The following is a 23,110-nucleotide window of genomic DNA, read 5'->3' as shown; positions in this document are numbered from 1 at the left end:
ATTATTATTAAAGAACTTCCCAAGCCCGGCAGCAGATGGTTATACCCTGGCCCAGGAGCCATTAAGGGGATTCCAACCAAGCCTTGAAACCTTTAATGCTAATACTAATGGTATTTGTTAAGTATTTACTATGATAATAATAATTACGGTATTTGTTAAGCATTTACTATGCGCCAAGCACTATTCTAAGTGCTGGGGTAGATACGAGGTAATCAGGTTGTCCCACGTGGGGCTCACAGTTTTAATCCGCATTTTACAGATGAGGTAACCAAGGCCCAGAAAAGTGAAGTGACTTGTCCAAGGTCAAACAGCAGACAAGTGGCGGAACCGGGATTAGAACGCACGTCCTCTGACTCCTAAGCCTGGGCTCTTTCCACTAAGCCACGCTGCTCCAAACACTGTTCTAAACGTTGGGCTAGAAACAAGTTAATCAGATTGAACACTTTTGCTGTCCCACATGGGCTCCCAGTTTTAATCCTCATTTTACAGGAGAGGTAACTGAGGTAGAAAGAAAGGAAATGACTCGTCCAAGGTCACACAACAGACAATTGGCATCTGCTGACTGACTCCCAGGCCCCTGCTCTATCCGGCAGGCCACGTGGCTCCCCTTTAAATGTCCAGTGGCCTGGTCTGCTCGGAAGCTCCGGGGCAGGGCTACGCAGAGGCGTCCAAGGAGGCTGGGGGGGGTTGGGTGGACCCGATGACCCCGGAGGGCCAGTGTGAGCAAAGCCCTGGGACCCCTGGTCACTGGGACCTGATCGCCAGGCTTATGCTCTCTCCCAGGTCCCAGGAGTCCGGGAACTGCCAAACGATGTGGTTGGAGAGAGCGGAGGAATATGAGGAGAAAAACGCAGGGGACTTCCGGAAGATTTACCCCGGGGCCGGCCTGCAGAAATATGAGCAGTTTTTCCAGCACAACAACTCGCTCTTCCAGGACACGGTGGCCTCCAGAGCCCGGGAGGAACACGCCCGGTATGAGAGCCAGGAGGCCCCAGGCAGCATCTTGGAGTGGGAGGGACCGGGGCTCAGTGCCAGCCGGCTGCTGAGAGACCTTGGACTAGTCAGCGTGGTTCAGGGGAAAGAGCCCGGGCTTGGGAGTCAGGGGTCATGGGTTCGAATCCAGGCTCTGCCACTTGTCAGTTGTGTGACTGTGGGCAAGTCACTTCACTTCTCTGTGCCTCAGTTACCTCATCTGGGAAATGGGGATTAAGACTGGGAGCCTCACGTGGGGCAACCTGATTACCCTGTATCTCCCACAGCGCTTAGAACGGTGCTCTGCACATAGTAAGTGCTTAACAAATACCAACATCATTATTATTATTATAGTCACTCACCCTCCCTGGGCCTGTGGGTGTTAATGAGCAACAGCATGGCGTAGTGGACAGACAATGGGTTTGGGAGACAGAAGATCGTGGGTTCTAATCCCAGCTCCACCATTTGTCTGCTGTGTGACCTTGGGCAAATCACTTCGCTTCTCTGGGCCCCAGTTCCCTCCTCTGCAAAATGGGGATTGAGACTGTGAGCCCCATATGGGACAGGGACTGTGTCCGACCGATTTGCTTGTATCCACCCCAGCACTTAGTACAGTGCCTGGCACATAGGAAGCGCTTAACAAATACCATCATTATTATTATTATTTTTGGGAAGCGGCGTGACTCAGTGGAAAGAGCACGGGCCTGGGAGTCAGAGGCTGTGAGTTCTAATCCCACCTCCTCCACTTATCAGCTGTGTGACTTTGGGCAAGTCACTTCTCTGTGCCTCAGTTACCTCATTTGTAAAATAGGAATGAAGACCGTGAGCCCCACGTGGGACAACCTGATGACCTTGTATCTACCCCAGTGCTTAGAAGAGTGCTTGGCACATAGTAAGCACTTAACAAATACCATTATTATTATGGCCCAGCCAGGCATTGCCCAGGGGAACCGCCGTCCCACAAAGGTTGCTGGGGCTTCGGTGGGGGGAGCTAGGCCGGAATGAGATGGTGGGAATAAACTTGAATAACTTGAATAAACCGCCGGCACTAGACTTGTATAGTGTGCCAGTCTTCTGGGACCACCACGTGCCCTTTCAAGAGTTGCCACTCCCATGGGCCCCAGATCTAGTCTCCAACCCAGGATAATAAGGGCAGGAAAAGGACAGCGGAGACCAGATTTTCCAGCATCCTCCCTGTGGCTTCAGGCCCAACAACTGACAGAGGATTGGATGGGTTGTGGGTGTCAGGTAAATGCTGTACTTCTGCCTCCTTGGGGCCTGCCCAGCTACCTGGGCCCTAGAGCAGGGGTGAGGCAGGACAGGTAGGCCCGCAGAAGTTGGCCTCCATAGCCAAAGCGGCGTGGCTTATTAGATAGAGCATGGACCTGGGAGTCAGAAGGACCTGGGTTCTAATCCCAGCTCTGCCACATGTCTGCTGAGTGACTCTGGTGGAGTCACTTCACTTCTCAGTTCCCTCATCACAGGGATCGAAAGTGTGAGCCCCTTGTGGGACAAGGGACTGTGTTCAACCTGATTAACTTGTATCTCCCCCAGTGCTTAAAAGAGTGCTTGGCAAATACTAAGAGCTTAACAAAAATCGTAATAATTATTATTATCATTAGGCAGAAGCTGGTCTCTATGGGAGCTGGTTGACATATCGCCACGGACCGACACCACCCCCGCTCCGTGAGCCAGGAAACAGGCTCCTGAGGCATCTTCTTCTTCCCCACCCCTCCGCCTCCCAGACCTCACCCGTCCCTCTCCCCACAGGCAGCAGCTGCGGGAGCTTCAGCAGAAGCAGGCGAAGAAAGCCACCTACTTGAAGAAGAGGGCCGAGTCGAAGGGAGAGCTGGCGGGCGAGAGGGGCCGGAGTCAGTGGCAGAAGCAGATGAAGGCAACAGCGACCAGGCCCGGCGCCAGACAACCGCAGGCAGAAGGGATGGAAGCCGAGGTGCAGGATGGTGGGGGTGTGAGGGGCCTCCACCGGTGAGCCAGGGGTCAGGAAGAGGGAAGGACTTCACGATCCCCTTTTCCCTCCCTCACTGATTTGAAGAACTCAGGGATGGAAGGAGAAAGGAAAAGTTGGCGATGCGGGGATAATCCCTTCCTGCTTATCACGTTGGCTGTGCCCTTGGGGCTCAGCAAGGATAAATGGCCACCCTTTCCTGCTCGATGTGGCCTATTGGGTTGGCTTTGCCCTCACCCTGAATAATAATAACTGTGGAGTAGGTGAGTGCTTACTATGTGCCAAGCACTGAACTAAGCACTGGGGTAGATACAAGGTCATCAGGTCAGACCCAGTCCCTATCCCACATGGGGCTGGCTCACAGTCTACATAGGGAGAACAGATATTTCATCCCCATTTTACAGATGAGGAAACGGTGGCACAGAGAAGTTGAGTGACTTGCCCAAGGTCACATGGAAGGCAAGTGGCAGAGACAGGTTTAGAATCCAGTTGTTCTACTTCCCAGGCTCCAGTTCTTTCTCACTTGGTCACTCTCTGAAAGCAGTGTTCTCTGCCAGTGGTAGCTTGGTCCATCCCTGTCTCTGTCAGTTTCTTTCTTTTTTATGGTATTTGTTAAGCGCTTACTATGTGCTAAGCACTGTTCTTAGCGATGGGGTAGCTATAAAGTAATCATGTTGGACACAATCCATGTCCCACCTGGAGCTCAGCGGGGCCTAGTGGATGGAGTACAGGCCTGGAAGTCAGAAGGACCTGGGTTCTAATCCCAGCTCTGCCACTTTTCTGCTGTGTGACCTTGGGTAAGTCATTTAACATCTCTATGCCTCAGTTCCCTCATCCGTAAAATGGGGATGGCTGTGATCCCTCTGTAGGACAGAGACTGTCTCTAACCTGATTAGTTGCATCTACGGTGCCTGGAATATAGTAAGCACTTAATAAATACCACAAAAAGGGGAAAAAAAACCTCCATCTGAAAATCCCACCTCAAAAAGTCTTGTGGTCCAGCCCCCTGCCTCCAGCCCGGTAAATGCCTAAGCATGTACCTGTAATTTATTAATTTATATTAATGTCTGTCTCCCCCCTCTAGACTATAAACTCGTGGGCAGGGAAGATGTGTGCTTATTGTTCTATTGTAATAATAATGTTGGTATTTGTTAAGCGCTTACTATGTGCAGAACACTGTTCTAAGCACTGGGGTAGATTTACAGGTTAATCAGGTTGTCCCACGTGAGGCTCACAGTCTTAATCCCCATTTTACAGATGAGGTAACTGAGGCACAGAGAAGTTAAGTGACTTCCCACAGTCACTCTTCCAAATGCTTATTACAGTGCTCTGCACACAGTAAGACCTCAAATATGATTTACTGGTTGACTGATTTAACTCTTGAAGACAGATGGCTGGCTGCAGCAGGCTCCATTTTTGTTGCTCTATGGGACTGGAGACTTCTCAGGTCTCTTTCAACGATTCCCAGATCTTTCTAGCTCTCCTGCCCTTGCCCAGGACTACTCGGAATCCCTCCTGGAAGCAGCATGGCACAGGCCGGGGAGTCAGAACGTCACGGGTTCGAATCCCAGCTCCGCCACTTGTCTGTTGTGTGCTCTTGGGAGAGTCACTTAACTCCTCTGGGCCTCAGTTATCTCATCTGTAAAATGGGGATTAAGACCGTGAGCCCCATGCGGAACAGGGACTGCGTCCAACCCCATCTGCTCGGATTCACCCAAGCGCTCAGTATGGCGCCCGGCATAGTAAGCGCTTAACAAATACCACAGCTATTATTACTATTAGCGTAAGCCCCTGGGGTGACAGGAAGAAGTCATTTTACCTTCCCCCACCTCATCTTGATGTATTTTCTTCCCTTCCAGCTGCCGACACCTACGGAGTTGTTCCCCATCTCACGGAGACTTCCTCCCCCTAAGCCCCTGCCCGGGCCGTTCCTTCCGTCCAGCCCGGGGTCAGCTTGCTGTGGCCAGCCTGGGGCCAAGAGCCTGACGTCCTCCACTGCCCAGTGGACACAGCTATCCCCGGAGCCCTGCGTCCAGGAGAAAGCCGGGCTGCAGCCCCCGGCCCGGAAGCCGTCCGGCCTAGTGCCGAGCCTCCGCAAGACCCGGGGCTTCCTGGACCCGGAGTCCAAGGCTCCCAAGGGGTTAGAGTTGCCCCAGCCCTTCCACCTGCTCCCGACTAACTCCCAGCCCCAAATGGAACTGGGCAACAGCACCCGTGAGTGTCCGATCCCTGGCGTGCCCCGTCCCGTCACTTTTGTCACTAGGCCCTACTCCGTCACCCCCGCCTCTTCCCCGCTCTTCACCCCTGCCATCCCCCTGCTAACATTTAGCCCCCGTGCTGGGCTCCCAGCAAAGACTGGGTCCACAGGGCTGACCCCGGCTAGGAATGCAAACGTTGGGCTTCTCAAGGGAGGTGAGGGAGGGAAGAACCCGTTCATTTCTAACCACCAGCTGGACAGGTGGGCCTCTGTAACTCCCGGGCCAGACCCAGCGGGAATCAGCCCAACCCAGACAGGGGGCTCAGGTGGAAAGTGATTCTTCCCAGGCCTCCCCGGCGGGTCTTCCCACCCCCCCAGGGGTCATCCAGTTCCAGTTCCGGTCATTCTCCGGGGTTCTGGGCAGCCCTGCCAGATTCTAGACCAAGCCACACACCCTCAGCCACACAACGAGCCTCACTGAGCTCACTGTGGTCAGGGAATGTGTCCGTTTATGGTTATAGTGTACTCTCCCAAGCGCTTAGTGCAGTGCTCTCCATATAGTAAGCGCTCAATAAATATGATTGAATTGAATTAAGGGGCAAGGTCTGGAAACCAACCCACTCCCTTTCCCCGCCCAAATCCCTCTGCAGACTTTGGGCTTGGGGTCACCTGGAAAGTCAGACCCTCAGTGGGGGATAGAATGATGAGGAGGAGGAATTTTGCCTTTCCAGAAAGCGCGTCCCTGCCCCAGAGCACCCTCCCCAGGAGTAGGAGCTGCGTCGGCAAGAGGCACACTGCGCTGCCCACTTTCCAGCTGCTCTTTCGGAGGCCCAGCTCCCACCAAGTGTGTCTGAAGGAGCTGTTGGTGATCGCCACCCCAATGCACCTGGATCAGAGACCTTGCCGGAGCAGCACGGCCCCACCCAGAGACAGTAGGACGGACAGGTACCGGAACTGAGCTCTGGGGCCTCTGGAGGGGGTCATTAGAGCCCCTCTCCGGACCCTGGGCTCTCCTGAAAACTGGGAGAAGGGGGCAGGGGCTACTTTGGGACCGGGGCCTCCATCAATCCATCAAGCGATAAGCAGTGTGGACTAGTTGATAGAGCACCGGTCTGGGAGTCACGAGGTCATGGGTTCTAATCCCGGCTCCGCCGCTGGTCTGTAGTATGACTTGTCACTTCACTTGGCTGGGCCTCAGTTACCTCATCCGTAAAATGGGGATTGAGACTGTGAGCCCTTTGTGGGACAGGGACTGCATCCAACCTGATTTGCTTGTATCCACCCCAGGGCTTAGCACAGTGCCCGGAACACAGTCAGCGTTTCACAAATACCACTGTTATTATTGTTGTTACTATTAGTTGATAGGGCACAGGCTTGGGAGTCCGAAAAATCTGAGTTCTAATCCTGGCCCCTCCACCTGTCTGCTGTGTGACCTCGGGCAAGTCACTTCACTTCTCTGGACCTCAGTTCCCTCATCTGTAAAATGGGAATAAAGACTGTAAGCCCCATAAGGGACAGGGACTGTGTCCAACCTGATTAGCTTATATCTTCCCCAGCGCTTAGTACAGTGTCTGGTACATTGTAAGTGCTTAACAAATACCATAAAAATTTCATTTATTGAGTGTTTACTGTGTCAGAGTACTGTGCTAAGCCCTTGGGAGTGTACAAGACAACACTCCCGCTCTGCCAGTGCTGGGTAATCTGGAGCTGAGGGCCGTGGAGGACGGGGGTGGGAGGGTGAAGTCATACCTGCAAAGCCCCTTAAGTTTCAGGAAGAATTTATCCATCTGGGGGCTGTATTACTTGAGATTTCTTCATATCGGTGCTTGAAATTGTGCTGAATTACCCAGTGCATTTTCAAAGCCATCAGAACACTTGTGTATGAAGAGGATTACGATAGGAAGCAAGCCACCAATCACTGGTATTTATGGAGCACTTATTGAGTCAGAGCACTGTAATAAGCACTTGGGAGAGTACAAGAGAGTTGGTAAGGATCAATCAAGCCCGTCAGACGGCAGGGACTGTCTCTATCTGTTGCCGACTTGTTCATTCCAAGCGCTTAGTACAGTGCTCTGCACATAGTAAGCGCTCAGTAAATACTATTGAATGAATGAATGATATTTATTGAGCGCTTACAGAGTGCAGAGCGTTGTACTCAGCGCTTGGGAGAGTATAATACAACAAAATTAGCAGATACAATCCCGGCCCACAAGGAATTTATAATCTAGCGAAGCAGTGCAGCAGCCTGAGACGGGGAGACTAGAGCCAGCTCCGGCACCAGTCTGCTGTGTGACCTAGAGTAAGTCACCAAACCACTCTGGTCCTCTCTTTCCCCATTTGTAAAAGAGTGCTTCCCTGTTATGAAGACAAAATGAGAGCAGTGTTATTATTATTATTATTATTATTATACTTGCTAGGTGCTTCCTAGGTGCCAAGGACTTACTAAGTGCCAGAGTAGATACAAGATAATCATATTTATCACAGTTCCTGTCCCACACAGGGCTCACAGTCTAAGTAGGATGGAGTAGGATTTAATCCCATTTTCCCATTGAGGGAACTGAATTCTAGTAGTAAGAATGTGTATTAAGTGCCTCTTGTGTTCAAAGCACTGTTCTAAGTGCTGGGAAAGTAACTGTGGTATTTGTTGAGCGCTTACTACGTGCCAGACACTGTACAAAGCGCTGGGGTGGATATGGCGTCCAACCTGATTATAAGCCAACCGATTTGCTTATATCCACCCCAGCGCTTAATACAGTGCCTGGCACATAGTGCTTAACAAATACCACAGTTATTTTTCTAAGCAAATCGGGATGGACACAATCCCCGTCCCATGGGGCTCACAGTCTTAATCCCCATTTTACAGATGAGGAAACTGAGGCACAGAGAAGTTAAGTGACTTGCCCGAGATCATAAAGCAGACAAGTTGGGGAGCCAGAATTAGAACCAGGTCCTCCGACTCCCAGGCCCGTGCTCTAACCACTAAGCCTTGCTGCTTCTCCAGCACATGGAGAAATACACTGGTGCACATAAGGGTGTAGATTGAACAGGATTTTACATATGGAAGCTGACATTTTTGGAAGATGATCGGGGCAGGAGAGGTTTGAGGCAGGGAGTCCAGTGAGGAGGCTGTTGGGATAACTTAGAGGGGAGAGGGCTGAATCTGGTTCGCTTCTTCAGTTCCTTATTGTTGGTTTTCAGGGTTTGATTATGGCCCAGCTGCCCTGCAGCCCCACAACCCCGATGCATTCTTCCTGACATTGCCGTTCTGCGGAGAGAATCGACTGGAGTTTGGTGTTTCTTCTCACCCGCCTCTGGCCGGCCCCTCCCCAGCAGGACTGTTACTGTAGGCTCGTCCTATCTTGGGGTCCTGGTAGGGGGGCTGGGGAAGGGGGATGGGGCTCTCCTGATCTGTTACCTTGCCCAAAGCAACCTTCAGAGGCCTGCCGGACCCAGGAAGGGAGGGGAGGTCCTGAGACCCTGCAGGATCTCGTTCCGGCGGGAACTGGGGAGGCCGAGTGGGCTGCGGGCAGCATCAAGGCCGGAGGAGGGATTGAGATCGACTTCGACGACTGGGGCCAGAAGGGCTAGAGCCAGAGGCTATCTCTGCCGCTCTCGCCTCGGGAAACCGGTCTCCCGGCTGCCAGCCTGACGACTTCCTCCCGGGCCCAGGCCAGATGGCTGCCAGTCCTCGGAAGTCTTGAGGCCTTCCCAGGGTCAGTCTCGGTTGCGACCCTGTGCCCCCGCAGACGCTTGTAAATAAATCGATTTTCTTGTCACTGTGGAAGCTGAAGGGCAAATAGAGGTGTGGGGGAGGGAAGGGCGGGAAGGGGGGAAAGGTACAAACTCACTGGCCATAGCAACAAGGATGGATTCAGACTTCGGGGTCTCATGCCAGCATTCTCTCTGCAGTGAACCTGGCTTTCTGCTAGCCCCTTCTCCCCAGGCAGGACCATGAATTCATGATCATAGGGTGCATGGGTTCTGATCCTGGCTCTGCCACTTGTCTGCTGTGTGACCCTGGGCAAGTCACTTCACTTCTCTGGGCCTCAGTGACCTCGTCTGTAAAATGGGAATTGAGACTGTGAGCCACCACATGGGACAGGGACTGTGTCCAACCCGATTTGCTTGTATCGACCCCAGAGCTCAGTACAGTGTCTGGCACATAGTAAGCGCTTAACAAATGCCATCTTTATTATAAGCAGGGTCCCTCTCCCTTACTCCACCCTCCCTGCTTCTTTATCCCTTCGCCCCCTCACCCCTTTAAACTCCCAGATTAGGTCTCTTGGCCAATAGGACTCTCCAGGGATGGGTAGTCCATGCGGCCCGCCTTTCATTCAATAGTATTTATTGAGCGCTTACTATGTGCAGAGCACTGTACTAAGCGCTTGGAATGTGCAATTCAGCAACAGATAGAGACAATCCCTGCCCATTGACGGGCTTACAGTCTAATCGGCGGAGACAGATGGACAAAAACAAGACAACTTAATCGCAATAAATAGAATCAAGAGGATGTACACCTCATTAACAAAGTAAATAGGGTAATGAAAATCTATACAAATGAGCACAGTACTGAGGGGAGAGGAAGGGAGAGGGGGAGGAGCAGAGGGAAAGGGGGGGAAGGGACTTATCCGAGGAGAGGTGAAGGGAGGCACAGAGGGAGCAGAGGGAGCAGAGGGAAAAGGGGAAGCTCAGTCTGGGAAGGCCTCTTGGAGGAGGTGAGACCTGGAGGTATCGCTCCATCTCGCTATATCCACAGCTTCAACCCCACTCCTCGCCAAAGGACTGCCCAAGGCAGGTGTTCCATGTTAAGGGAAAGAAACAACAAAGGAGGGGGAGAGGGTGAAAGAACAGGAGCGTCTGGAAAAGTGGGATATAAAGACCTATCCGCTTAAGGAACCAGTGACCCGGAGGGGACGGAAGCCCCGGGGAAATGGGGATGTCAGTCACTTTAGGAGAGGCGTAATCCCCTAAACCCCCTTTCTTTGGCTGTGCTTTCAGCCTCTGCCTGAAGATGCAGGCCTAACTACGAATGATCAGCATACTGGTCAATCAATCAATCAACCAGTGGTATTTATTGATCACTTTCTAGGAGTGCAGTGCTCCACTAAGCACCTGGGAGTGTACAATAAAACAGAGACAGTAGACATTTTCCCTGCCCGTGAGAAGCTTCTGGAAGTGGGACCCAGCCATGGTTTAGCGGCAGCCATGTTTTCTCACCCTCCAAGCCATCTTCTCCCATCACTCCCTGAACCACAGGGCTCGGAGATGGCAATAATAATCACTGTGGTATTTTTTTGGAATGGTATTTGTTAAGTGCTTACTATGTGCCAGGCACTGTTTTAAGCCCTGGGGTAAATGAAGTTTATAGTAAGTAAACACTTACTATAGGCTAAGCGCTGGGGTAAATGAAATTTAACAGAGTCCCTGTCCCACTCAGGGTTCCCAGTCTAAGGGGGAAAGAGGACAGATATTTAATCCCCATTTTACCGGTGAGGAAACTGAGGCGCAGAGAAGTTAAGCGTCTTGCTGACTCGCTTCCCTTCCCCTCAGACCCCGGAGAGGCTGCCCCGTGAAGTGCCAGCTGACTTTCCCGTGCCATCTGTGCCCCCGGTCCGGCCCTGAGCCCTTGGTTGTACCGGGCACGAGAACAATACTGAAATCCTGTTGGCAGCCCCTGAAGTCCCTGTGAAGTTGCCAATATAAACAGGGACAGAGCCCAGCTTGGGTCACTTTGATACCTCTGCTCCAGGACCCTGGGTGTCATAGCTCATTTGATGATGGGGGCTGGGCTTATGGCAGTGCTCAGCACACAGTAAGCGCTCAACAAATACGACCGAATGAATGAATGAATCCCTTCCTCTCCCCCGACCCGGTCCTCAAGCACTTCCAGTTGCCCTGGCCGGTAGTATTCCCTACCCTTGCTGGACTTCCCAGCCTCTCTAGGAAATGAGATGGCAAGAAGATAGATTGAATATCCTTCCTGGGAAGCAGCAGCGGGTCCCTCCAGAGGCAGGTTTAGGGTTAAGGAACAGAGCCCCACCAGAGAGGGAATAGCCAATGTGAAGAGCAGCATGGTGTAGTGGATAGAGCACGGGCCTGGGACTCAGAAGGTTGTAAACTCTAATCCTGGCTCTGCCACTTGTCTGCTGGTTGACTTCAGTCAAGTCCCTTCACTTCTCTGGGCCTCAATTACCTCATCTGTAAAATGAGGATTGAAACTGTGAACCCCATGTGGGACAGGGACTGTGTTCAACCCAATTTGCTTGTATCCACCCCGGTGCTTAATAAACGTGCCCGGCACGTAGTAAGCACTGAACAAATACCATAATTATTATAATTATTAATGTCACAAAGTTGCCTGAGGTTTTGAAAAACTCGAATCCTCCCCGGCAGGTTTTATGCCGCCAGAGCCAGTGCAACTTTCTGGAAAATAAACCAAAATATATCCCTTTTGAGTGATAGGGATTGGTTGAGGAGGGCAGAGAGGGAATTAATTGATTCATTCATTCATCCAATCGTATTTATTGAGTGCTTACTAGAGAGAAGCAGAGTGGCTCACTGGAAAAAGCCCAGGCTTGGGAGTCGGAGGTTGTGGGTTCTAATCCTGGCTCTGCCACTGTTCAGGTTGGTGACTTGGGGCAAGTCACTTCACCTCTCTGGGTCTCAGTTCCCTCATCTGTAAAATGGGGATTAAGACTGTGAGCCCCACATGGGACAACCTGATTACCTTGTATCTACCCCAGTGCTTAGATCAGTGCTCAGCACATAGTAAGTGCTTAACAAATACCATTATTACTATGAGAAGCGGCGTGGCTTAGTGGAAAGAGTACAGGCTTGGGAGTCAGAGGTCAAGGGTTCTAATCCCAGCTCCGCCACTTATCAGCTGTGTGACTGTGGGCAAGTCACTTCTGTGCCTCAGTTACCTCATCTGTAAAATGGGGATTAAGACTGAGCCCCACGTGGGACAACCTGATTACCTTGTAACAACCTCAGAGCTTAGAACAGTGCTTTGCACATAGTAAGTGCTTAACAAATGCCATAATTATTATTATTATGTGCAGACCACTGTATTAAACGCTTGGAAAGTAGAATGCAGCAATAGAGACAAATCCCTGACCACAACGGGCTTACAGTCTGAAGGTGGGGGAGACAGAAATCAAAACAAGTAAACAGAAATCAGTATAAATAGAATTATAGATCTATACAGAAGTGCAGTGCAGAATGAGGGATTGTCTTTGACGCTCAACAGGATCGTTTGTCGCTCCACTTTTATTTTCCTTTGTAGACAGGGTTTCGAAGACCTTGATCCCCTTAGAGAAGCAGCGTGGCTCAGTGGAAAGAGCCCGGGGCTGGGAGTCAGAGGTCACGGGTTCTAATCCCGGCTCTGCCACTTGTCTGCTGTGTGTCCTTGGACAAGTCACTTCACTTCTCTGGGCCTCAGTGACCTCATCTGTAAAAATGGGGATTAAAAAAATGTGAGGTCCACGTGGGACAATCTGAGTACCCTGTATCTCCCCCAGCCCTTAGAACAGGGCTCTGCACATAGTAAGCGCTTAACAAATACCATGATGATGATGATGATGATGATGATGGAAGATGATTTCACCCTCTGCCTTCCTCGTTCCCCAGCCCTCGCCGGCAGGTTCCTTTCAGCAGCGCAAGGGGGCGCCCCTTACCTGATTTCCCTCTCCTCTCTTCCCATCCCTTGCCGGCCCCTCTCATTCATTCATTCATTCAGTCATTCAGTCAGTCGTATTCATTGGGCGCTTACTGCGTGCAAAGCACTCTACTAAGCGCTTGGAAGAGTACAACAGAGCAGCAGATACATTCCTGCCCACAATGAGCTCACAGTCTAGAAGGTGAGACAGACATTAATATAGATAGATAAATTACAGATGTAATAATAGTAATAGTGGTGGTATTTGTTAAGCGCTTACTATGTGCAAAGCCCTGTTCTAAGCACTGGGGAGATACAGGGTAATCAGGTCGTCCCACGTGGGGCTCACAGTCTTAATCCCCATTTTACAGATGAGGTCACTGAGGCGCGGAGTAGTGAAGCGACTTGCCCACAGTCACACGGCTGGCAAGCGGCATATAGAGAAACAGTATGGCTCGATGGAAAGAGCACGGGTTTGGGAGTCAGAGGTCATGGGTTCGAATCCCGGCTCTGCCACTTGTCAGCTGTGTGACTGTGGGCAAGTCACTTCACTTCTCTGTGCCTCAGTTCCCTCATCTGTAAAATGGGGATTAAGACTGGGAGCCTCACGTGGGGCAACCTGATTACCCTGTATCTCCCCCAGCGCTTAGAACAGTGCTCTGCACATAGTAAGCGCTTAACAAATACCAATTATTATTATTATTATTACAGATGTGTGGGAGGATGAATGAAGGAGCAAGTAAGAGCGGTGCAGAAAGGAGAGGGGGAAGAGGAGAAGAGGGCTCAGTCAGGGAAGGCTTCTTGGAGGAGATGGGCCTTCAACTAGGATTTGAAGTGGCGGAGAGCAATTATCTGTCTGATATGAGGAGGGAGGACTTTCCAGAACAGAGGTAGGAGGCGGGCGAGCGGTCGGCGGCTTTTCCACTCGTCCCTGGTCCCCTCTCCCCGCCTTCCCTGGAGGGCTCAGCGCGCTGACCTTCCTTCATCTCCCGGCACGGGACTCCGGACAGTCCTGTCTGAGAATCTCCCGTTTATTCTTGTATTGTACTCTCCCAAGCGCCTAGTACAGTGCTTGGCACACAGTAGGCGCTCAATAAATTCGATTGAACCAATGAAAGAGCCCAGGCTGATTACCCCACCATCTCTCCTCCAGATACTGTTTTTTTAGGTGCCATCAAATCAGACCGTTTTCCTGCATTTAAGCACCAATCACTGATTCCGAGGGAAACCAAAGATAACGAACCCTCACCTATTAAAAGGGCACTCCCTCCTCCCGATCCTTAAAACTTACGTTACATAACTCTTTTTAGTCCCGGTCCCCTTTCCCATTATTTATCTCATTTTTCAGTCTCGCACCTTCCCGAGGAGGTAGGAAAAGGCAGGTATTATTATCCCCATTTTACAGAAGAGGGAACTGAGGCGAGGTGAATTTAGGCTTGGGAGTCAGAAGTCGTGGGTTCTAATCTCGTCTCCGCCACTTGTCTGCTGGGTGACCTTGGGCAAGTCACTTAACTTCTCTGTGCCTCAGTTACCTCATTTGTAAAATGGAGATTGAGTGTGAGCCTCACTTGGGACAGGGGCTGTAACCAACCTGATTAATTTGTATCTACCCCAGTGCTTAGAACATTCATTCATTCATTCAATAGTATTTATTGAGCTCTTACTGTGTGCAGAGCACTGTACTAAGCGCTTGGAATGTAAAGATAGGTAACAGATAGAGACAATCCCTGCCCTTTGACGGGCTTACAGTCTAATCGGGGGAGACGGACAGGTATATAATGCTTGGTATATAGTAAGCGCTTAACAAATACCATAATTATTATTATGAAGTCAGTTGCCCAAGGTCCACCCAGCAGGCAGAGCTGAGACTACAACCCAAGTCCTTCCATTCCCTTTTCCACGACACCTTAATGAGGTCAGAAGCATGGAGACGGATTAGACTATAAGCCCGTCAATGGGCAGGGACTGTCTCTGTTGCCGATTTGTACATTCCAAGCGCTTAGTACAGTGCTCTGCACATAGTAAGTGCTCATTAAATACTATTGAATGAATGAGAGCGTGAAGGCACAGAGGAGAAACGTTGTGGGTAAATCCTAGAAAGAGGTGCCCTCCCCCTTGCTGGTCCTCTGGCTGGAGGGGTCTCAGAGGGCTAGCGGGTGGGCAACTAACTAGTAGCAAAGTGATTGCAAAACTGAAACTTCTGTGTCAAGGTGGGAGGCTCGGCAGTGTGATTCTGAGAGTTGCAATTGCTCTCCGAGTTCCTAGAACCAGAGGGGTGGATATTATTATTTGGTACTCGTTAAACGCTTACCCTGTGCCAAGCAGTGTTCTAAGAACTGGGGTTGATACAAGCTTCTGCGCCCACCCTTACACCTGATAGCCTCCACCCTTCCCGTGCTTCAGTTACCTTCTCTGTAAAATAGGGATTGAGACTGCGAGCCCCATGTGGAACAGGGAGTGATTAGTTTGTATCTACCCCAGCGTTTAGGATAATGCTGGACACATAATAAGCGCTTTTAAAAAAAAACCAGGTCCTTTCAATGCATTTATTTTGACCACTCTAATTTTTTTAATGGTATTAGTTAAGCGCTTAACAAATACCATCATTACTATCATTATTAGTACAGTGCTTTTCACATAGTAAGCACTTAGCCTCAGTTATTATCATTATTATTACTAAGTCGCCCTCGTAGTCTCAAGTTTCAATAAGCAGGACTCTGCCTGTCATTCTCAGTGTCTTTCCCCAGCTCCTCCTCCGCCTCCCACCCTCTAATTATGTGGGGGAGGGCGTCCCTCAAGGATCAGTTCTGGGTCCCCTTCTAGTCTCCATCCACTCCCTTGGAAAACTAATTCGCTTCCATGGCTTCAACTACCAGCTCTACGCGGATGATACCCAAATCTCCAACTCCAGCCCTGAGCTCTCTCCTCTCTGCAGTCTCGCGTTTCCTCCTGGCTTCAAGACATCTCTACTTGGATGTCCTCCCGTCTCCTCAAGCTTAACATGTCCAAAACTGAAATCCTCATCTTCCCACCCAAACCCTCTGCACCGCGGACTTTCCCATCGCTGTAAACGGCACCACCATCCATCCTGATTAACAAGCCCGTAACCTTGGCGTTATCCTTGACTCCTCTCTCTCATTCAGTCCACACATTCACTAAATCCTGTCGTTTTCCACCTTCACAACGTCGCTAAAATCCGCCCTTTCCTCTCCATCCAAACTCTTAACATGCTAATATAATCACTTTTCCTACTCGGCCTTGATTACTCTATCAGCCTCCTTGCGGATCTCCCAGCCTCCTTTCTCTCTTCACTCCAGTCCATACTTAACTCCGCTGCCCGGATCGTTTTTCTACAAAAACGTTCAAAGCATGTTTCCCCAGTCCTCAAAAAAACTCTAGCGGTTGCCCATCCATCTCCAAGTTAAACAAAAACTCCTCTCCATTGGCTTAAAAGCACTAAATCACCTTGTCCCCTCCTACCTCACCTCGCTACTCTCCTACTACAAGACTGCCGGCAGACTTCGCTCCTTTAGTGCCATCCTTCTCACTATACCTCGATCTCGTCAAAGATTTATTGAAGGCCCATCTCCTCCAAGAGGCCTTCCCTGATTAAGCTCTCTTTTCCTCTTTTCCCACTCCCTTCTGCGTCACCCTGACTTGCTCTCTTATTCATCCTCCCCCCCAAGTGCCCTAACATTTTTGATTATTTATTTCTATTAACGTCTGATTCCCCCTCTGGACTGTAAGCTTGTTGTGAGCAGGGAACGTGCCTGTTATATTGTACTCTCCCAAGTGCTTAGCACAGAGCTCTGCACACAGTAAGCCCTGAGCAAATGCGATTGAATTAATTCACTCATTCAGTAGTATTTATTGAGCGCTTACTATATGCAGAGCACTGTACTAAGCGCTTGGAACGTACAAATCGGTAACAGAGACAGTCCCTGCCCTTTGACGGCCTTACAGTCTAATCGGCGGAGACGGACAGACAAGAACAATAGCAATAAATAGAATCAAGGGGATGAACGTCTCATTAAAACAATAGCAAATAAATAGAATCAGGGCGATGTACATCTCATTAACAAAATAAATAGGGTAATGAAAATATGTACAGTTGAGCGGATGAGTACAGTGCTGAGGGGATGGGAAGGGAGGGAGGAAGAGCAGAGGGAAAGGGGGGAAAAGAGGATTTAAGCTGCGGAGAGGAGGGGGGGAGAGAGAGCAGAGGGAAAAGGGGAGCTCAGTCTGGGAAGGCCTCTTGGAGGAGGTGAGCTTTAAGTAGGGTTTTGAAGAGGGGAAGAGAATTAGTTTGGCGGAGGTGAGGAGGGAGGACATTCCAGGACCACTGGAGGACGTGGCCCAGGGGTCGACGGTGAGATAGGCGAGATTAATGAATTAATGAATGAAGGGAAAGTATCTTGTTATAAAGCAACATGGTATAGCAGATAGAGCAAGGGCCTGGAAGTCAGAAGGTCGTGGGTTATTAATAACAATAATTATAATTGTGGTATTTGTTAAGCGCTTACTATGTAGCAGACACTACTAAGCGCTGAGTTGGATGCAGGTAATTCGGGTTAGACATAGTCCCTGTCCCACGTGGAGCTCACAGTCTCCATCACCATTTTATAGATGAGGTAACGGAAGACCAGAGAAGTGAAATGACTTACCCAAGGTCACAGAGCAGACAAGTGGCGGAGTAGGGATTAGAACCCCTGCCGTTCCATCACTAGTCTGCTGTGTGACCGTAAATCCTTTAACGTGTGTGTGCCTCAGTTGCCCTCTTTAAAATGGGGATTTAGACTGTGAGCCAATCCGATTTGCTCGCATCCACCCCAGTGCTTAATATAGTGCCTGGCACATAGTAAGCCCTTAACAGATAGCTTATTAATATTATTACTCTCCCAAAAGTTTTGTACAGAGCTCTGCACGTAGCAAGCGCTCAATAAATAATAATGATGGTATTTGTGAAGGTGCCAGGCACTGTCGTAAGAGCTGGGGGTGGAAACGAGCAAATCAGGTTGGACACAGTCCCTGTCCCACATGGGGCTCACGGCCTTAATCCCCATTTTCACAGTCTTAATCCAAATTGTCCTAAGAGCAGGAGGTGGATACAAGCTAATCAGGTTGGACACAGTCCCTGTCCCACTTGGGGCTCACAGTCTTAATCCCCGTTTTCACAGTCTTAATCCAAAACGTCCTACGAGCAGGGGGTGGATACAAGCAAATCAGGTTGGACACAGTCCCTGTCCCACATGGGGCTCACGGTCTTCCGGATGAGGGCCCAAGGAAGTGAGGCGACTTGTCCAAGGCCACCCAGCAGAGGCGGGATTAGAACCCACGACCTTCTGACTGCCACCGTCTGACTGAGGCTGCCCTGTGTAGGCCCCGGCAGCGAGGCTTGAGGAGGGCCGGGTTAATGCTTCACCAGGACGCTCCCCCTGGCCCGGGGCCCGGATGAGGACGAGAAAAGCAGCCCCCGCGCCCCTATAAAGGGGCACAGCTGCAGGTTAGGGACCCGCCTGGGGCTCTGGCCCGGTGGATCCCCGGAGGGGGACGGCGCCTTTCAAGTCCCAAGTTGCCTCTGTCTTAGGCCCAGCTCAGCTGCCGTCGCTCCTTCCGCCCCGCCTGCGGATCCGAGACAGAAAAACATCGTTAACTTCTTGCTGACTTTCTTTCGGATTCCTCTTTCAGCCCTCCTCCCTCCGCTTTCCCCTCCCCCGTTCTCGGGTCTCTGCTGCTTGCGCCTGGGGGCTCCCCGCGGTGATTGAGGGGGCGGGTTTATTCGAGCATATTTATTGAGCGCTTCCTGGGTGCAGAGCAATGTACTAAGCGCTCGGAAAGCAATACAGCGATAACGAGGGATTACATCCTCGGAAGCACAGAGGTCCGCTCGATACATTTATTTGGACCACTCTAGTTTGTTTTTTTTTTCATGGTAGGTGTTAAGCGCTTAGAAGGTGCCAGACACTGCTCTAAACGCTGGGGAGATTAAAGCGCTCGGAAACTACAATACAGCAATAACGAGGGTTTACATCCTCGTGCATATAGGTCTGCTCGATGCATTTACTTTGACCACCCTAATTTTTTTTAAAGGATAATTGTTAAGCGCTTACTATGTGCCAGGCTCTGTTCTAAGCGCTGGGATAATTGCAAGCCAATCGTTTGGGGGAAGCACCATGGCTCAGTGGACAGAGCATGGCCTGGGAATCCGAAGGTCATGGTTTCTAATCCAGGCTCCGCCACTTGTCTGCTGTGTGTCCTTGAGCAAGTCACTTCACTTTTCTGTGCCTCAGTTACCCTCATTTGTAAAATGGGGATTGAGACTATGAGCCCCATGTGGGAGAGGGACTGTGTCCAACTCGATTTGTTGGTATCCAACCCAGTGCTTAGTACAGTGCTTGGCATATAGTAACTGCTTAACAAATACCAATATTATTATTATGTTGGACACAGTCCACGTCCCACATGGGGCTCACAGTCTTAATCTCCATTTTACAGATGAGGTAATCGAGGCACAGAGAAGTGAAGTGACTTCCCAAGGTCACATAGCAGAGAGAGTGGCAGAGCCAGGGCTAGAACCCAGGTCCTTCGGACTCCCAGGCCCATGCTCTTTCCACTAGGCCACACTGTTCTAGTTGTAAATAGGTTTATGTTTTTGTCTCCTCATTGGAGTGTAAGACCTTTGTAGGCAGGGAGCGTGTCACTTTATTATTCTGTACTTCCCAAACACCTGTAAGGTTCAAGGTATGAAGTGGGAAGCAACATGGCCTGGTGGATAGAGCCCGGGCCTGGGAGTCAGAAGAACCTGGGTTCTAATCCCAGCTCTGCCACCTGTCAGCTGTGTGACCTTGGGCAAGTCATTCACATTCTCCATGCCTCAGTTATCTCATCTGTAAAAAAGGGATGAAGACCGTGAGCTCATGTGGGACATGGACTGTGTCCAATCTGATTAGCTTGTGCCTATCCCAGCGCTTAGAACAAGGTCTGGTACATAGTAAGCTCTTAACAAATACCATTAAAAAGTGAGTGTTCAATTAATGCTCCTATAACTACTACTACCAATCAATAAACCTTATTTATTGATTGTTTACTATGTGCAGAACACTGTACTAATCGCTTGGAAGAATACAATATAAGAGTTGGTAGTTACATTTCCTGTCCATAATGAGCTCACAGTCTAGAAGGAGCTCACACTACTATTAATGCTATTAATAATAATAATTATTATTATTATTATTATTAAGCACTTACTATGTGCCAGGCACTGTACCAAACGCTGGGGTGGATATGAGTCAATCAAGTTGGATACAGTTCCTGTCCCATGTGGGCCTCACAGTCTCAATTCCCATTTTACAGATGAGGTAACTGAGGCACAGAGAAGTGAAGTGACTTGCCCAAGGTCACACAGCAGACAAATGATGGAGCCAGCATTAGAACCCATGACCTTCTGACTCCCAGGCCCATGTTCTGTCCACTACACCATAATGCTTACTACTACTACTAATAATAATGATGGTATTTGTTAAGCTTATACTTTGTGCAAAGCACTGTTCTACCACTACTACTGCTTTGAAAGCAACGTAACTGTATGTTCCTCAAGGGCAGAGACTGGAGTCATTTTTTTTTAAAGTTTATTGACTATTCCCAAACTCCCAATACTGTACAGAGCCCTGTGCACAGTAGGTGACGATGATGATGATGGAAAATAAAGGCAAAGATCTGAATAATTTAGGTCCAAATCCCAACCTGTCTTCACCTAAAATATCCAGAAATAATCTGCATGTTGGGCCTCAAGGACATTTTAACCGACATTTTACTCAGAATTGGGATTATTTTGCCCTTAAATGCGGTGGGATAATTGAGGCCAGATCCAGAATAGTCTGGTGGTTAGCTGGTGAAGACCCAAGCTGAGGCAAAATTGACTTTTCTGGGCCCCCGAGTATCTGGATCACTCGATTTTCTGCTTCCCTTTGTCAGTGGTTTCCCGGGGAAGTCACTTGACTACTCTGGTCCTCAGTTACCTCATCTGTAAAATGGGGATTAATACTATGAGTCCCATGTAGGATAGTGATGGTGTCCAACCCATCTTATTTGTATCCATCCCAGCGCTTAATACAGTGGCTGACACATAGTAAATGCTTAACAAATACCACAGTTACTTCATTATTATTATTATTATTAATAATAATATAGATATGGATCCCAAACATAACAGAGAGGAGAGGCGTTTAGCCCCACAAATTTTGGGATAGCTCATTTTTGCCACTCTCACAGTTCTTCCATGTTGCTGCTGCCGAGGTTGGCGATGTCAAACTGCCTCTGGCGAACTCCAACAGGCTCTTCCCCTTTCTGTGCCTCAGTTTCCCCTTAGGCGAAGATGATGGGGGAAAGGAGGAGAAGGAAGGGCCAGTCCCAGAGCAGAAGCCCCAAGAACTCAATTCTGTTTCTTGGCACGGGTCTGTAGAGCTGAGTTTAGGGAGGAGAGAGAAAATGGAATGAAGCCACAAGATCTCTTAGGTCGGGTCTCCCATCAGTTAATCAATCAGTGGTATTTATTGGGTACTTACTGTGTGCAGAGCACTGTACTAAGTGCTTGGGAGAGTCCAGTGCAACAGAGTTGATAGACATGTTCCCTGCCCACAAGGAACATACACCTTAGAGGGGAAAACAGGCATTAAAATAAATATGGCTATGTACATAAGTCCTGTGAGGCTGAATCTGGGAGGAATATTAAGTGTTTAGGAGAAGCAGCATGGCCTACTGGATAGAGCACGGACCTGAGAGTGAGAAAGTCATAGGTACTAATCCCAGCTCCTCCATTTGTCTGCTCTGTGGCTTTGGGCAAGTCACTTAACTTCTCTGTGCCTCAGTTCCCTCATCTGTAAAACGGGAATTAAGACCGTTAGCCCCATGTGGGACAGGGACTGTGTCCAACCCAAGTATCTCGTACCCACTCCAGCGCTTCAAACAGGGCCTGGCACATAGTAAGTGCTTAACAAATACTATAATTATCATTGTAAAGCCAAATGTAAGGACGATGTGAAAGAGAGAGCCAGTAGGGAAAATGAAAGCTTAGTCGGGGAAGGCCTTGGAGGAGATGTGATTTAACAAGGCTTTGAAAGGAAGGAGAGTGTTTAATCTCTCAGTTATGGAGTGGGAGGGAGATCCAGGCCAGAGGGAAGATATGGGCGAGGGGTCTCAGCAAGCAGTTTATTTAGTTAATTCAGGTCCCCGAGTGCACTGGGGCCTCAATTATCGAGATATTTCAAACAGTTAGAGAAGTCGATGGATTATTTGCTGAGGAACACCTAGAAAACAGTCCACTGCTAAAGCAAGGAAGGGAGATGAGGTAATTATCTGGACAACTGGGAATCAGTTTCTCCAGTCATTTAGTGTTCTCTGCCATTTCTCTAGCCACCGCCTTCTTTGACTCCATCCTGGGACTGAAACGGCTCTCCAAATTCCCCGGGAGAAATGGTTCTTCATGGTCGCGTCTCCAGAGGGAAACTCAGTGAGGAGTCCAACTAGTTATCCGAATAATTCAGCCAAGAGTAAATCTCCTGCGGTAGGAAAATAGAGGGGTGGGGGCCCAGGTGATCCGCCGAGGCTATTGGCATGATAGAATTCCCCAAATTTCACCCCCGACCTAGTCATTCGTGTGGACCCAGACGCACTGGACCGGATTCCAATCCCTGACCATCCACCTTCTGATGATGATGATGGTACTTGTTAAGCGCTTACCATGTGCCCGGCACTGTTCTAAGCACTGGGATGTATACAAGGTAATCAAGTTGTCCCACATGGGGTTCACAGTCTTAATCCCCATTTACAGATGAGGTAACTGAGGCACAGAGAAGTTGAGTGGCTTCCCCAAGGTCACACAGCAGACAAGTGGCAAAATCGGGATTAGAACCCACATCCTCTGACTCCCAAGATCATGCTCTTTCCACTAAGCCAAGCTGTGCAGGGCACTTTACTAAGCACTTGGCAGAGGACAATACAGTGGAATTAGTGGATATGTTGCTGGCCCATAATGAGGAGCAGCATGGTCTAGTGGATAGAGCACATGTCTGGGAGTCAGGAGGACCTGAGTTCTAATCCCGACTCTGCCATTTGTCTACTCAAGTCAAGTCACTTATCTGTGCCTCAGTTACCTCATCTGTAAAATGGGGATTAAGACAGTGAGACCCGTGTGGGACAGAGACTGTGTCCAACCTGATTAGCCTGTACCTACCCCGGCGTTTAGAACAGTGGTCGGTTGAAGCGTTTAATAAATACCATAAAAAACAAGTTTACGGTCTAGGGACTGACTAGAGAAATC

At 49.7% G+C, this 23,110-nt stretch overlaps 1 protein-coding gene across 1 annotated transcript in view; it reads left to right on the top strand.

The window, feature by feature from the left end:
• Positions 1-8,911, top strand: part of TTLL6 (tubulin tyrosine ligase like 6) — a 32,771-nt gene extending 23,860 nt beyond the window's left edge. The window contains exons 12-16 of the mRNA XM_029074622.1: positions 784-972; positions 2,743-2,923; positions 4,798-5,152; positions 5,867-6,080; positions 8,334-8,911. Coding sequence (XP_028930455.1) covers positions 784-972; positions 2,743-2,923; positions 4,798-5,152; positions 5,867-6,080; positions 8,334-8,340 — 946 coding nt within the window. The 3' untranslated portion in view covers positions 8,341-8,911. The remainder of the gene's footprint in view (positions 1-783; positions 973-2,742; positions 2,924-4,797; positions 5,153-5,866; positions 6,081-8,333) is intronic.
• The last annotated feature ends 14,199 nt before the right edge of the window (positions 8,912-23,110 follow it).

Source organism: Ornithorhynchus anatinus, chromosome 11 (assembly GCF_004115215.2).
Source record: "Ornithorhynchus anatinus isolate Pmale09 chromosome 11, mOrnAna1.pri.v4, whole genome shotgun sequence".
Taxonomy (NCBI): domain Eukaryota; kingdom Metazoa; phylum Chordata; class Mammalia; order Monotremata; family Ornithorhynchidae; genus Ornithorhynchus; species Ornithorhynchus anatinus.
Note: the sequence above shows the minus strand (reverse complement) of the source record. Positions and strands in the feature narration are given on the sequence as shown.